The sequence below is a fragment of the Myotis myotis genome, unplaced genomic scaffold (assembly GCF_014108235.1).
Source record: "Myotis myotis isolate mMyoMyo1 unplaced genomic scaffold, mMyoMyo1.p scaffold_m19_p_5, whole genome shotgun sequence".
Classification (NCBI taxonomy): Eukaryota; Metazoa; Chordata; class Mammalia; order Chiroptera; family Vespertilionidae; genus Myotis; species Myotis myotis.
Window position 1 is genome coordinate 17,053,055 of NW_023416357.1, and position 17,197 is coordinate 17,070,251.

Consider the following 17,197-nt stretch of genomic DNA (forward strand, 5'->3'; position numbering starts at 1 on the left):
ACTGCGGCCTGGAGACCCTGAGGGGAGCCTGCAGTAGCCATGCCTGGACCTCTGGTCCACAGGTACTGAGATAATTAACGTTTGTAGCCGTTTGTTACTCAGAAATAGGTCACTAATAAATACCTCTGCACACCAGCTCTACCTTACTAGATGCTTGGACCTTAAATCCCTGGCCAGTCAAAATAACTCAAGAGCAGAAGAGAATGTCCATTATATACTTTCCCTTGCTGAGTGGCCCTGAGGTGATGTCCAAATACCTGTTATTGCTCCCACATTGGTCAATGTTATGATGGACTGGATGTTGGTGTCCCTACCAGCATCTTATGCTGAAGCCCTAAGGCTCAAAGTGATGGTATTTGGAGGTAGGACTTTGAAGAAGTAATTAAGTTGTGATAAGGTCAGGAGGGTGAGGCCACATGATGGATTAGTGCCTTTATAAGAAAACAAAGAGAAGGGAGGTGGGGGGAGGTAGAAGAAGGGAAAAGGGAGATAAATGGTGATGGAAGGAGACTTGATTTAGGGTGGTAAACACACAATACAATATACAGATGATGTATTGTAGAACTGTATACTGAAACCTGTATAATTTTATTAACCAACTGGAGGCCCAATGCACGAAATTCATGCAAGGGGCTCGGCCCTCGCAGCCCCGGCTTTGTCCAGAAGGTCGTTCGGCTGTCCAGTCTAATTAGCATATTACACTTTCATTATTATAGCTGTCACCCCAATAAATTCAATTGGGAAAACAAAAGAGAGACCAGAGCTCACTCTGCTATCTCCCCCCCCCCCCCCCATGCGAGAACCTAGCAAGAAGGCAGACATCTTCTCAGACATGAGACTGCCTAGCACATCCCAGGCACCGAGTTGCCCAGCAGCAAAGGTTTGCTGGCTGCCTGAGAGAAAACAAGCACAGAAACACTTGGGGACCAAGTGTTTTCAAGGTGTGCCCTAAGAAAAACAGAATCCCTGAAAAGTCAAGGACTTCCAATAAATACTGTTTGGAAGACAAAAGATTAAGTTGGGCATGATCCCAACCATATTTTTCCAACGCAAAAAAAAAACACACAAGAGGCCAGCAGGACCATAGGACATGGAGCTTGGGGCTGGGGCGGTGGTGGTGGTGGTGGGGGGGGCGGGGCACATTCCTTCTCTGTGGCTTTACCTTGGTCTTCCCCAGCTGCCACTCGCTGTGGGAGGAGTCATAGAGCTGCAGCAAGACTGTGCACTTTCCTCGGATGTCCTCAGGCACAGCCACGTTCTGCATCAGCACTTTATACCTGCAACGTAAAGGGGCCGAAGGGGCCTGCGTCACCTTTTACTGCCACTCCCTCTCTTCCCAATCCCTTTGAAAAGAAAGTGGATTTATTCCGCTCCGTCTTGCCTCTTGTAAAAATCCTGAAAGGGTCTCCGGACGGCATATCCAGCCTTGCGGATCCTCACCGTCTCCAGCATCCCAGAGTATCGCAGCTGGTTTAGCACAACTGCCTGGTCAAACTGGTCTGGCATCTAAACATGCGGAAGGTGAGAGATAAAGTTAACAAGGCCACCCCACCACTGTGATGCACACCCATACCCACCTACCCACACACACACACACACACACACCCACACACACTGAACCTACACCAAAAACAAACAAACAAACAACAAACAAAACCTGAGAGTGAATCCCACCGCCAGGTACCCATCTCTTTGCTTCAACAACCATCACCCCCTGGCAATCCTGCCCATCCGGGAGCCCACTTAACTCCTACCCTTGGATTTTTTTTTGAAGTAAGGCCCAGATATCACACTGCCTCAGTTGTAAACATATCATTATCATTTTCTCATGTCACAACAACATTATCATACCTTAAAAGATACCAATGATTCCTTGATATTAATAACCATATTTCAATTGCTGATTGTTTTACAAATATCATAAATGTACCACCATATTTAATTCTATGTTTTCCAAAGAATCCAAAATGTCATACAAATATCACTTTACTTACTTTTTAAACTTCAATTTCAAAGCATTTAAAGACATTTTTAGGTAATAAATGCAGTGACCCAGTGAGGAGGAGGGAAGGAATGAGGCGGAGAAAAGAGACAAAAAAGGAGAATTTTAATTTTCTCAATTTCCAGTCAAATACCCCATTTATGGAGAGCTCCATACCATGATGACTAAACAACGAATCCCTGAACATGCAAATTAAAGACAGAGGAAATCAAACCAAGACTTAACATTCTGAAATGTATTCTCTTATCCATTCAGTTGCCAAACAAACTGGCCATTACTCACAGGACAATAAGTCTTTCAGAGTAAAGCCCAAAAGTAGGCCACTTCCCATGCACAGCTCTGTGGGCAGTGATTTGTTTTTTAATTCCAATATGCATCCCCTTTCATTAATCTGAAGTTTGTTATCCTACACAACTGTGTATAAAATGGCTGAAAAATAGTGCCATGGGCTAGAAGTACATTGATTAAAAGTGCAAAATATGGCAAGTGGCTCAAATTTGCGAACCACAGAAACGTCGTCCGTCATTAACACAAAATTAGGCTGAAAGCCATGTAATTCTGTACACGTTCCAAACTAGCAACACATAAACTTAAAGAATACTTTGCCAATCGCCCTTCCAGCTTTTGATGGAATAGCTGTCATCCTCTCCAGGAGGCTGACTTATACTTAATTTCTTCTGCAAACACTGGTCAAATTGTCTTAACTCAGCAGTATTCTCCCTGGGGAAAGCCAACAAGTTAGGGCAAACATCCCAAGAATTGTGCCTCAGAGGTTTCTAGTCTTGATTATTTCAGATATCCTTAGAAAAATGGAAAAACATAAAAGTAAGAAAACAAAATGACCCTTGGTCACTGTTCTTCCTTAATATTTGAGTTAACAACGGAGAGAGGCAGCTGCCCTGAAGATATGTGGTTAAAATTAAAATGCTTGCTACATTTATTTGGTAATATACTCTGACCAGCAGCAAAGACTAGTATAGCGCTAATATAAAACAATCCCCGAATAAAGCATCAGACTTAGTCAACTTTGTTAAAGTCATAACCAGAGAAACCTCCTTATTTAGCATGTAATCATTTGATGCTCCAAAACTTTCCAAATAAAGAATCTCCTTCAAGCTTTCACCATTCCTGACCCATACCGTTTCCCTTTGCTTCTTTTCTTCCAATCTCTTAACAAAGTCCACACGATTCCTTAGTTAGATTCCTAGTTATCAAAACATTCTAAAATGTATCGCTGAAGGGATGCCCCATCCAAAAAGTGCAGCTGCACTTACCATCTTCCAGTGTCTCCGAGGAACATTCCACTCTGCTTGGCTCTGGGGCCAAAATTCATATGGAAAACAACTGCCACACTGACCTTTTCGCCACAGCTAAAGAGACACTGAACAATAATGAACACCATTCCTGTGCTTTAAAAAGTGCTCGGTTGCCATGACAACCCCTTCCATTCTCGGGCTAATTAGTGTGGTGTGGTTGTAGGATTTCATATGGTCCAGGGAGGGGCTGCAGGGAGGGAGAGAGCCACCAAGAGTGGCCACTCCTCCCAGGCACCCACTGCGATTGTTTCTGCCCTTTCACAGAAAGGGAACCAGAGGAAGGGGGATCTGCAGGCAGATTGTCACCAGGGGCAACCCACGCTGCCATCCTGAGGGGGCTACACCTGTATTTCCACTGGTGGTTCTCTCTGCAGTTCCCACTTTCTTTTCTGGTGAATTTAGTGTTCAAAGATGACCCAGCTGGAGACGGGACAAGCCACAAACTTCAAGGCACGGTGCCCTTTAAAATTTCAGAGTGCTCCCCAGTCTTGGCGGTAAACCCCTGTCCAGAGCTGAGCTAGCTCCCACAAAGACCGCCTGCAGGTACTAACAGTGAAGTTTTGATGGCGATAATTAGGGTGAATTTTGGAAGTAACAGCCATAAACCAGGGCAATTATAGTCACAGGAGTCTGGTCTTAATCCATTTACTGAATACTAAATTAATAAACACCTCTGCATGCAAAGGTCCATGATTTATGCGGGGTGGGGTGGCAGGGGGGGGGGGGCGCAGGGATTAAAGAAAAGGTGGAGGCTAGATTTTTTTTTTCTTTAATCAACACCCCCCACCAGAATGGTACATTTGTCGTGTAACTGATAAACCTACATTGTTATCACCTAAGTCCATAGTTTACATTACATTCTAGGTTTGGGCGACTGTAACATGACATAGAGCCACCGTTAGAGTTTCATTCAGGGTGGTTTCACTGCCCTAAAAACTCCATGCTCTGCCCAATCATCTCTACTCTCCACCGCTACTAGCCACTAATCGTTTTACTGTCTTCATAGCTTTATAAATCCTCACCTAAGGATATGTTTATTGATTTTTAGAGAGAGAGAATGGGAGAGAGGGAGGGAGAAGAGAGAGAGAGAGGAAGGGAGGGAGGAAGGGAGAGAGGAGGGGAAGAGAGGGAGGGAGGAGAAAAAAGATAGAGGGCGGGGGAGAGAGAAAGGGAGAGAAGGAAAGAGAGAGAGAGAGAGAGAGAGAGAGAGAGAGAGAGAGAGAGAGAGAGACACATCAGTTGGTTGACCTAACCTGCAACTCAGGTATGTGCACTGACTGGGGATCGAACTTGCAACCTTTCTGGTGTATGGGACCATGCTCCCACCAACTGAGCCTCCCGTCAGGGCTCCACAGTGGGGTTTTTTAGACTTATTATTTTTTTTTACAGTTTTGGATTTCCCATAACCCCTTGCCTCTATACACCGCACAACCTCAGAGGGGCAGACTTTTGTTTCCAAGGACCCTGAATTTAGGGTGGTGATGGGAGCACCAAACATCACTACTTAGATAGTAGAAAGCCTAATACAAAACATAATAAAGATTAGAATGAACTTCCTTGAGAATATAGGAGAGGAAAATACTAAGGAGAGGAAAAAACCCAAGTCCGACCCAGAGTCTGAGCTCTTACAAGTACTATTCAGTGCTTGAGCAGATGGGCCATTCCCCACAGAGAACACAGCTCCAACAAGCGCTAAGACCCAGGAAAAGAACCTGGCCTGTTCAGCAGTCAGTCTGAGAGTGAACAGGGAGGTGGGAGGACCGGCTGACGGTGGACAAGGCTCAGCCTCCATGGCCACTGTTCGAGGTAAGGGCTTGGAGCAGGGGATGAACATGGTCTGACTATGCCGCAGGATCCTCCTTACCGGCAACAGCACAACTGGAAACTGACTATATTTGATATAATGTACATCATGAAATGTTACCCAGTAATTTAAAAAACACACAAAAAACAGTCCTGGCCGGTGTGGCTCAGCTGGTTGGGCGTCGTCCCATGCACCAAAAATCACTGGTTTAATTCCCGGTCAGGGCACATGCCCGGGTTCTGGGCTTGATCGCTGGTAGGGGGCATGCAGGAAGCAGCCGATCAATGTTTCACTCTCATCATCACTGATGCTTCTATCTCCCTTTCCCTCCCTCTCCAAAATAAATAAAAATAAAATAAATAAGGAAGGAACAAAGCACTGATACATGCTACAACATGAATGAGCCTTGAGGACATTACACTAAGTGAAAGAAGCCAACTACAAAAGGCTACATATCATCTCATTTCATTCATATAAAATGTCCAGAATAGGAAACCTACAGACAGAAAGTAGAGTGGTGGCTGCTGGGGGCTGGTGAAAGGGATGGGGACAGAGAGGAAGGAATAGCCAAAACAGATGTGTGTGTGTGTGTGTGTGTGTGTGTGTTCTTTTTGAGGCGATGATGCTTCAAAAGTCACTGTGGTGATGTGTACGTACCTGTGAAACACTGCATTGAACACATTAAAGCAGCGGTTCTCAACCTGTGGGTCGCGACCCCTTTGGAGGTCGAACGACCCTTTCACAGGGGTCGCCTAAGACCATCCTGCATATCAGATATTTACATTACGATTCATAACAGTAGCAACATTACAGTTATGAAGTAGCAACGAAAATAATTTTATGGTTGGGTCACAACATGAGGAACTGTATTTAAAGGGCCAGAAGGTTGAGAACCACTGCTTTAAAGGGCTCAACTGCATGGTGGGTGCATTGTAACTCAGTGAAGCCGCTTTTTTTGTTGTTGTGGTTGTGTGTGCATTGCCTTAATTTTTGAATGACTTTGGGTTTTTTTTCACAAGACAGTATTTTAACAGCCAGGGAGACATGGAAGGATTTAGAATGGACAAGAAGAGATGGGTGCGGGACCAAGCCTGCATCCTGGAGACCGGATTAAGTATATTTAGTTTCAGGTAATTTAACTCGACAAAAAAAATTAGAAAAACCTTTCCTCCCCTACAACCTGAAAAAAAAAAAAATTTCAGAATGCCTAGACAAAACAAATAGAGCATGCTAAGCCCTCCACAAAACTCAATTACGGGCAAGCCCTACCTTCTGCAGCTTAAAATCTAAAAAAGGGCAGCAGGACAGGGGAGTGATTTACAACGAAAGGACGGAGAGGAATTCATGTATGCGTTAATGAACCTGACTACCCTGCACATTACCTCGCCTTCCATAATTCCATAAACATGGCATAAAGGAAACAGGAGGTGCGACGGCGGGCTTGGAAATCATCACCTGTCGACAGTGTGGGACATTCAAGCTGTGCTTATTTAATTAAGAAAACAGAGTGAGTTTATCACCTATGGGCCCGTGAGGTTCGAAGGCTTTTCGTTATGTGAGAGATCTCACAGAAACCAACCAAGGACCCGGGGAGGGGGGTGGGGTGGGAACCCACTCAGAGGCCGGTGGGGTTCGGTGGGGGCCAGCCAGGGCTTTAGGGAGAAGGTACTTTTCTCTAAAATGATGGTAAAGGTCACACATGCTGATGAAGCACTGTATCTGCCAGTCAGGGAGCCAGGTGATGGCAGGGACATCAGCACTAGGGGTGCGGGGAGACCCTCTGTCTCCTGGGAGAGTAACACATACCATCTGTCACTCTGAGAGAGGACAGCGAGACAAGGGCGGGGGACAGGCACTCACTGATTCTTATTGCGCTCTGCCATCACCCACAGTTAGGCAATATCACCTAACCTGGGTCAATGAGATTCAATTTTTTACAAATTTGGTTTGAAGGGGGGAAAGGGGAATCTCTCTAGAAGAAATGGCATGCTTTGTTTGACCATAAATTTGTAAACTGACAACCCCATATGTCACTGTAACTTACTTATGCCCTACCCTGTGCCAAAGGAATGAAGGCAAGATAAACTGAAAATACAGTGATAAAAAGGGAAAAGAGTAGAAAATGCACTATATTCCCCCTTCTGCCTTAGCTGACAGGAAGCGCAAAGTTAAATTTCCTTCTCTTAATAACTGTCATTAACCAGGTATTTTATATTGCCTTCCTTTTTGAATGACTTCATAGATGTTAATCAACAGATATCTCAATTCATTTAAGAAACATATATTTTAAAATCCAAAATAGCCATAAAAATATGTTAAAAACATTAATACATTTTTAAAAGAAGATTGCTATTATTCACCCTTCAAAGACCTGCTGTTGATTTTACATGCAGAATTTCGAATTCTTGTTTAACAGCCTTCCAGGAACCAAGGACTCTTTCATTTATGCGTGTGAGGTACTAATAGCCATCCTTCAATTCATATACCACTTGACCACAGAAACCCTGACAGGGCTGGCTGTGTGGGGAACATTCTTCCACTTTGTGGATGCGGACATTGGGACTGAGTGAGGCTCAATGGCCTGTACAAACCAGTTTTAATATTTGCTTAAATCAAACAATTAGGAAAGTAAGTCTCAAAGAGCTTTGTACTCCTGAAAACAAGTGAACCAAACGTGTACACATCAAACCTATTTTCCTACTGATGTTATAAAATTGGCGGCATCTTTCCAAAGGCTACAGCTCTCAAAGGAATGAGTTGAAAACTTCTTCAGGGGAAAAATTATGCTGGAATCTAGAATTCTTTATTGTGATCAGTAAATACTGCAGAGCAGGGAGGGGACAGACACTGCAACAAGCCTTACGCGGATTCAACGTTTTAGGTGTATTGTGTTTGCATTACCATTAGGGGCTCTACCTCTGCCCCAATTCAACTTCAAATACAAACAAGCAAAAAAACCTCTTACCTTTGATAACCCTTCATCAACCTTAAAAAGTCCAAGATTCCAGATGTCGATCATATTACACAAGCAAAGTATCACTCCCAGCCCTATACGCACTGAGAAAGTCTTGCTAACTAACAACAAAACAAAACAAAAACAAAAACTAATTAAAGAAGATGTAAGGCCTCTCCATCTTTATTTGCTTTCTCTGCTCCATCAAACTCCCAAAAGCAGTGAATACATTTTGGATAAGAAATGTATCAGGCTTTGAACAGTTTTCGAACGCATAGTTACTAAAAGCGATATGATTTTCCTGACCTTGGACAGGCAGCAAACAAAAGCCAACAGAACTGGTGAGGAAGGTTTCTGGTACTTACAGCAGCTGTTCCTCTCCTGGGCTGTGAGACACTGGACACAGTTCTCGCCACCTTGGTAATTCTTGCATTTTGGTAGCAGAGGCAGCAACGAATTTTCCCTGGAGAAAGGGCTATGCTCTCCCAGGCAAGGAGCAGGGAGCAACACGGTTACATGACTGGCAAGACCAGCAAAAGCCGTGAGTCAGTCCTGAAATTTTTTACTCCCCAAGCACAGCCTTCCCATCACCTCTGCCAGCCAACAGTTATCACCCTGAGCGGTGTTACAGCTAAAGCTGGTGTGCTCACCTCTGAGCCACACGAACCCCACTACTTAATGGAAAAGGAAAAATCTGAACATAAAGTCTATGCAGGTACACGTTCACATGCACTAAAACATCTATCTGTCTAAGGCACAGCTGGACCCACTGCCCCTGTTCACAAACTCCCAAATCAAGACAAAGGCTTCAACTGCACAATAAAGGCCCCCGCAATATGTCCCCGATTTACCTCCCCAGTCAGCTCACCCCTACACACACCCTACATTTGAGCCAGATTATATAGATAACTGCTTCTGGACTGAAACCTTCACTTCCTGCCTTACCTCAGCTGAACCAGCCTTAGCCTCCTCAACTGAAATGCTCTCCCGTTGTCTTTCCCTGTTGAGTTTCATCAGTTTCTAGATGTTCCTGATGCAGCCAACAAATAACGCTATTTGTGGTCCCCTTTTCCCTGCCCAGCACATGAGGTGGCCTTGACCAGGCTTTCCCTCATGTCACATATGTTTGCATATCCATTAGACATATCCATGTGAACTCCCCATTTGGGTTATAAAGTCTTGCCCTGGCTGGTGTGGCCCCATTGGTCGGGCATTGAAGGGTTGCTGGCTTGATTCCTGATCAGGGCACATGCCCAGGTTGCAGGTTTGATCCCCAGTCAGGGGCATATGGGAAGCAACCAATTGATGTTTCTCCCTTTCTCTTCTTCTCCCTTCCTCTTTCTGTAAAAATCAGTTTTAAAATCTCTTAAAAAGTAGCACTACCTACATCTTGAACAGGAATTATTTCCATTAATGTAGAATTAAGCACCTCACATGTATGATCTCACTTAATCCTTATAACCACCCTCTGAATTAAATCAGACACGTTGATCAAATTTAATGTGATATCAGGCAAACAGAGCAACCACTCAGGAAATGCCATTAGCTAACATTTGCGCAGCACTTCACACTTTCTGAAGAACTTACACAAGATATCATGTGCTCATCTCTACCACCCCGAGGTGCACGGGACAATAGTACTTTCATTAGTAGCTCCAAAGAATGTGATTGACCGACGCCACACCCACAGTAGTTACCAACCCAGAGAAGCAACAGACACCCACTTTCAACATCAGAATCCCTGCAGGTTCTGTCAAAGCTTCCCTAGAATACTTATCAACAAGTTCAAGTCCAAAGTGACACCATGTGAGCAGCTGCTAGGATCATCTGTGGATGGTTGACCAAGTCGAAACGCTTCTGTTCTGGAGCATGGATTGGCTTGTATTTATGAACCTCTGTGGTGGTGGTAGTGGTAGCAGCAGCACTAATACTACAGTAGCAACAGTCCTATCATGGTAGCGCAGCAGTCCTGGTAGCAGTCACTGTGAAGGCTACCATGTACCTCTCCTACTTACTATATGCCAGGCACTATGCTTGCTTTGCCATGCTGGTTTTTATTTAATGCCAGCAACTCGCTATCAGGTAGGTATTATCATCACCCCCATTTTACGGATGTATAACCTGAGGCACAAAGAGGTTAATTAACCGGTTTAGGGTCATAAAGCTTATGCCTGACAGAGCCAGTTTTCCAGTCCAGACAGAAGGAACGTGATTCCCAGCCAGCACACTGCTTGTCCTGCTGGGTGCCACTCAGGAAAAGGGGGAGTGAGGGTTCCTGCAGTTCCCAAGTATTCACTACTTAACAATGGAGTTTGTTTCCTGGTACACTTTTCCTGGATATTCTTGAATGAAATGCATCACAATAGCTAACTTGGTAGTGGATGTTAGGCCCAAACAGAAATCAACTTCTGTGAATTAAAACGCAAATAAGACAATACATTGAACTCATTTAGTCAGAGCAGGGGTTGGAAACTACAACTCCCAGCCCCATCAATTCTGCCACCTGTTTTTCTAAATAAAGTTTCCTTGGAACACAGCCATGCATTGTCTGTGATTGCTTTCACACCGCAGTGGCAAAACCTACAATATTTACTATGAAAAAGCTGGCAGACCTGAATCAGAGAATGAAAGCCAGGCAAAAGAATGCATTCAAACAGTGCAAATGGAATTACGTGCTAAAGGTAATTATACACCAGATTTGGGGGGGGGGGGGGGGGGGGGGAGGAATCAAGACATACCGGGCTAGAATATATTTTTAAAACTAACTTCACAAAACTAATTCCTTTCTATACTTTCAAATGTGGCTACTGGAAGAATTTTAATTTCCTATCTGACTCACATTGTTTTTCAACTGCTACATTAGGCTGAGCCCAGGGTCTACCTGGACCAGTGAAAGAACAGCAAGCTTGAAGTTATAATTTTACTAGAGGTCTGGTGCATGACATTCGTGCATGGAGGTCCCCTCAGCCCGGCCTGCACCCTCTCGCAGTCCAGGACCCCTTGGGGGATGTCTGCCTGCCTAAGAAGTTATAATTTTATTTGCTTCGGTGTCATACTCAGAGAATGCTTTATATAAATGGACTGCAAGACCACTTTATTACGAGGCTTATATAGAGACTAAAATAAAATATATCACTTCTTATGAAAAACAGTATCTAGCATTCAATGATGAAAAATACCCAAATGTGAAACAGAAGTGACCCCATGAGTAGCTTTCAGGAGACTAACAGACTCTAGACAAATGTATTAGGGCACGAAGAACTTCCATCGACTTCAAATCAAGACAATGATTCTCCAACAAAATATATTAATTTAATTTTTCCTAATAAACTTCTATTTAGTTTCCAAAGTTGCTCCAAAAGATTCTTAGGATGTTTGTTGGGTTTTTAGCAGATCACTGAACCCCGAGTCTTCAGCACCTATGTTAACATTGAAATAGAGCACCATTGGGGGAATTGGTAAGAAAGCTAGACTGAACAGGGAACACACACCCTGATTCTCCCCCCTCCCCCTTCCCTCCTCCCTCCCCCAAATTGGCAAGTCTATGCTTAGAAAGGCTAAGTCTAAAGCTCCCCAAAGTGCAGTTCAAGCACTTTCTCTTTAATTGCATCCCTGGGACATATACTCCTTTGAATCTCAGCTACCATTGTGCCCATGTCACATACTTGTTTCCAAAACCTACAAACGGCCTGAAAACCACAGTATGTAACGCTTGGTCCAATGCTTCCTTGAGCTACAAGAATGCAAGCCCACCCTCCTCCAAACGTCTTTCTTCCATTCTTACTCCTTTCCGGTTTCCTGATTTTAAGGACCGCCTGTGCACCTGCAGCTTGGACTTCTCTTCCTCTCCTTAGAATACTGCACGCTGCTGCGCTTCCTTCCCTCCTCTCCTGCACACAGCGGATGCAGAGGCCCCCACTCTGCCTCCTGCCCACCTGTGATTCCCCAGGAAACTGTAGGAAGTTCCCCATTTTCATGCCTGCCCCTCCCCTCTAGGGGATCAAGGTGCCTGGGGCTTTCCTGTGGTCAACCTCTGCCAGTGTGTCCCTGCAAATAGGGGACCCCTGGATCGATAACAGTGGAGCTGGCACTTAAGTCTCAAAACTGAATTCAATTCCTTCCTGAATTAAAAGCGAAACAGCAAATAAATGTACCTAATATTTAAATATGGGTTACTCCAACCAAGAATGTTAATTAAATCTCAAAGAACCCGATTGAGGCAAGTGGACAAGTCAGAAATATCATTCCCTTATATACATGAAGGAGGTGAGCAGATACAGCCTGAGTGACAGGCCAAAAGTCACGTGACTAGTAGGCACTAGGACCTGTACCTAGATTCTGTGCTCTCCGACTCCAAGTGTGGCCTGTGATGGCTGCCGTCTATGAGGAGATTTCTACCAAAAAATGGGAGTAAGCACTTAAGAACTTCACAGCAATTTGGCATGGCTGCATAATTTTTCTTATATTCAAAAGTACCAGTCCACCACCAATTGGCAACAATAAAAAAGAATGGCTCTTTCACCACATAGTTTAAGAAGTGCTATTCTAGAAGGTACCAATGTCAAACTGAGTACTGCTTCTAAGAATTTTTTTTACATTTGTGTGCACACAAATCTACTATTGTTATGTATTATTAATTAATATTAGATAAAGTACCAGGGTCTATAGATGAGGAAAATATAGTTTATCTAAATTCTTTCTCAATACTTACAAGTGCAAAACGTCTATCCCAAAATCTGATATCACATCCTGAATAAAAGTTCTTCAAACCGTACACAAGATAAAATCCTGACACCTTTTGTATTTCAATCTTTCCATCTTCATACCCTCCACTCCTCATCAAAAGTTTTGATACTGTTATAATTTAACCTTATGCTATATAATAAAAGGCTAATATGCAAATACACTGAACAGCAGAATGACCGGTTGCTATGACACATACTGACCACCAGGGGGGGCAGACATTCAACGCAGAAGCTGGGCTCACGGCTGGTGAGTGTAGTGTCAGTGGCGGGAGTGGGACTAAGCCGGCAGTCGGACATTCCCTGAGGGCTCCCGGATTGCGAGAGGGCACAGGCTGGGCTGAGGGACACCCCCTCCCCCCACATGAATTTCGTGCACCGGGCCTCTAGTTAAAAGGAAAGGAGCAAAGAGAATCCCAAATATTATAGGCTTGCCCAGTAAAGTCTGGGTGAAATAGGAAATGTACTTGGCTGTCAGTCACACCTGGGAACAGGTAATTGGCCAGATGGGCATGGACACTGCAACTGGGGGAAGATTTGAGATACCTTAGGCTCCTAAACAAAGGAGTTTGCTCTCCTGCCCACTTGCGCTCTTGCTCTCTTGACCCCTGGCCTGTGGAGCTCTCACACTCCTGCATTCGCCCACATGACCCACACAATGGACTGATGGTGTGCAACTGGCCTAAATCTACGCTGGACCCAGCTCCACTGTGGAAAGAAAATTCTGGACGCTGGCTTTGCTTCTAGCTCTACTGAAACCTCAACTGCACCTCTTCCAGGATTGGATTACGGGAAATGGGACTTGGCAAACCCAGAAATGTCATTCCTCAAAAATAAAGCTTTCAACCACATGTCATTCTCTCATGGGGAAGGTGAGGGCTTCCGGAAATGCTTATTCCAGCGGCACCCCAAGCACCCCACTCCCACTAGCAAGGGAGAAAGACCATTCACACATTTCTCTGATAACACTTTTACTCAACCCTCACTTGGTCATGGAACGCCCACTGTACTCAGGGCAGCTGGCCTGGGAATGAGATCACTCACGCCGACCCTGCCCCATTCACCTTTGCCAGATACTCTCCTAGCTTCCTGTGGAGAGAGGCTCAGCCACAGGCCCGTCTGGCCCTAGAAACAGGGAAATATGAGGCAAACCTACTCAGGGGCTCCTGGGAAAAACTTTTTCCTTCCTAATAAAAGAGCAACCCATTTAGGCACAGCCCGCATTCCACTCAGGAGTTGCTGTTTACTCTAAGATGCCAAGGTCTTTGTTTGCTTTATTCAGTAATGCATCCTCCCAAGGGCACAACAGTGGTCAAAATCTATCTGATGAAAGAAGTGAATATGGCAGATGTGCTGTGAGGATGGGATGGTTGAAGGACCAAGAGAATCACAGAGACATCTACACAAAGCCCTGACATTGTGGAGCCGCTTAAACAAGTGCTTAGTATTAAATGTGATACTTATGTGTACAAACTGTGTAGGTCATAGTTATTCTGTGTCTTGTTGCTGAAGAGTTCGAGTCTGCCCAGGAGACTGAGGGGTTAGCATGTGTGTGTGGCAGACAACGGGAGAGATGCTGTGGAAAAAGGGAAGGAGGGGACACCAGTGGGGAATGGGCTGAGACTCCAGAAGACCAAGGTCCGTGGTGATCACGAGAGGTTGGTGTCTAGCTTAAAACTGGATAGTGGTTAATGCTGTTAAGTCTCAAAAGGCAAATCAACAATGAGCAGAGGTCAGCAGTGGCCACAGAAGCTGGTATATATTATGCCAAAGCCAGATGGACGTCACAAAGTTGCAGTCCAGTTCAAATCTAGGTCAGAGAAGTGAGACTCCAAGACAGAATGCATGGGCCCAGGTTCTGTTGGCCACGGTGAGAACCACTAGGTGTGGCCTCGGCTGAAACAGCCAAAGAGCTGGATGGCCTTGGGATGGGGTAGTTTTAGGAATGTGGTTCTCAGAATACAGTGAGGAAGTGCCAGAGGGAGGAAGACAATGAGAAACAGGGCGCCGTGGAGGAGGGCGGGTGAGGTGGCTAATGACAGATGTTCTCAGTCCTTTGGTGGATTGCACGGTGAGGTCATGCCGGAGTGGGAAGGTTGACATCAGGTTGTGGAGTGTGGGAAGGCATGGGTGAGTGGGATGGGGGAGCAGGGAGGCCCCCTCCTCTTCCTAGGCTGGCACAAATGTGAAGCAGGACCAATCAAAAAGCACAATGCTCAATGACTGGCAGCACTCTAGGATCTTCGACAGAGAGGGGAATGAGCACACTATCCAGACAGGGCTGGCAATCTGGAGGGAGGAGGGGTCAATGTATCCGGGAGCTGCAAGTTCATGACTAAATGAATGGCTCGCCAGCTCCCTGATCCGGGATATTGTTTTATGTCTGGACTCACTTTGTGTTCATTCAAAGCTGGACACTTAGAATTGGATCGCTTTTAAAAAATAGGTATGTTATGTTCCAATTTTATAAAGTTTTTAAAAGGCCCATCAATCAATCCAGTTGAGGCGAGGGAATAATGAAATTCTACAGGGGGGTCATAGGGAGACCACGAGAAACGAAGGGACTGAGAGGCCTGCGTGGTAAAAAGGAGCAAGTCCTCCCCAATCAGGGAGTAAAAGCAACGGGAAGAGGAGAGGTTGAGTTGGAGAGACAAATTGAAATGTTGAAGAGGTCACATAAATTTACAATTTGGAGTTTGGTAGTTCAAGATATTAAAAAAAAAAAAAAAAATGATCCTGAGAGTCAATAAGTATGTGTTGAAAGTGACTCAGAAAAAACACAAAGAAGAAGGGAGCAGGGAGAAAGGGAGGAACTAAAGATTTGTTCTAAATCAACCCAAAAGCCCAGGTAAAGACAGAAGGGCCAATCCTTGGTGTAAATAAAGAAAACAGAAGGCCCAACCCCCCGCATAAATCCCATCTGGCAACCCCTAGAGCCGCCTCCCTCTGGGATATGACCTATTGCCATTTCATCTAATGCACATAGTTAAACCCTTTTTATCTTAACTAAACCTTAATCTCGCTCTATTCATCATTATTAACATTTCTGCTTCTCAGTCCACCATATTGAACAGGTCATATGTCGTCACTTTATTCAGACTCACTCTGAAAATCCCGCTGAGAAATACAAATTAGAAGAGAAATACAAATTAGGAGGCAGCTGTCTCTCTTTGTAGACTCTGGCAAGACATCTGTCATTCAAATGCCAAAAGGGCCCTGAACTTTCCAAGTCGCCTATGCCGGCACGTGGGTTCTGTGAGATCGATAAGGGTGCCGAGGTAGAAAATGAAAGGCAGGGGATGAGGAGGGAAATGAGCGGCCAAACACGCTCCCTCGCCCACAGCCAGGAGAATCTGTCAAACGCGTGTTTTCAGTGCTTGGCCAGTTATTACTTCTACAAAGCTCCACTTGATCCCAGTTTCTTCCTCTGTGAATGAGATGATGGGGTGGGGTCATCAGTCACCATGGCAGCACAAACCAGTTTACAGATATCACCAGGAGAGCATACTAGTGTGGGTTCTTGCTTTAACGTGTTTGAATTCAGAGACAAAAACCCCACCCTCAAATTGTTTTAAGTTAGAATACAGAAGGAAACAATGGTTCTCAAAGACAAATAAGTAAAAAGCCAAACTGGGAAGAGTTTGAACTGCCATGAAACGTGTGGAAAATAAAACGAGCTCCTCAAAAACATCTGAGCCAAACACCAAAGTGATGGCAATTATTAGAAAGAGTGTAAGTCCATCGGATTCATGTGAGTTGAGAGCTGGAAGGGGCCTGAGAAATGACCCCATCCCATCAGCACCGGTACACAGGAAGGCACTGCGATGAAGTGACCACTCCAGTTGCTTAAAAAAATAAAGCCAAAGCCCCAGCCAGTTTGGCTAAGTGGACAGAGCATCGGCCTGAGGACCGAAGGGTCTCAGGTTCGATTCTGTTCAAGGGCACATACCTCAGTTGCAGGCTTAATCCCGACCCTGGTTGGGGTGCTGGCGAGAGGCAACCAATTGATGTGTGTCTTTCTCTGTCTCCCCCCTCCCTTCCACTCTCTCTTTAAAAAAACAATAGTAAAATATCCTTAGGATGAGGATTAACAACAACAAAAGTAAAACATAAATAAAGTAAAGCCAAGGAAAGAGCTACCTCTTTGAGAATGGATGTAGCTGATTTATTATATTTATTTCATGAATATAGGTTGGGCTATCAGAAAAAAAAATCAAATGGAGAATCTTACTTGGAAGCTGCTGAACGCGTCGGCCCTGAGAAAACTGGAAATGTATGGGCAAGTCCTTGGTGGACTCTACTTTCCAGAAGGAAAAGGAAGGCCTGGTGGGGAGGGGGTGTGGGTCCGTCCAGCTTCTAGGACTCCTTTCTCTTGCTTAT

At 44.8% G+C, this 17,197-nt stretch overlaps 1 protein-coding gene across 4 annotated transcripts in view; it reads right to left on the reverse strand.

Moving 5' to 3' along the window:
* Positions 1-17,197, reverse strand: part of MYO10 (myosin X) — a 204,471-nt gene that overhangs the window by 36,941 nt on the left and 150,333 nt on the right. For all 4 annotated transcript variants that reach the window (XM_036308575.1, XM_036308574.1, XM_036308576.1 and 1 more), the window contains 2 exons: positions 1,382-1,506; positions 1,163-1,277 (listed from right to left, as the gene is read on the reverse strand). In XM_036308575.1, the coding sequence (XP_036164468.1) occupies positions 1,163-1,277; positions 1,382-1,506 (240 nt within the window). The remainder of the gene's footprint in view (positions 1-1,162; positions 1,278-1,381; positions 1,507-17,197) is intronic.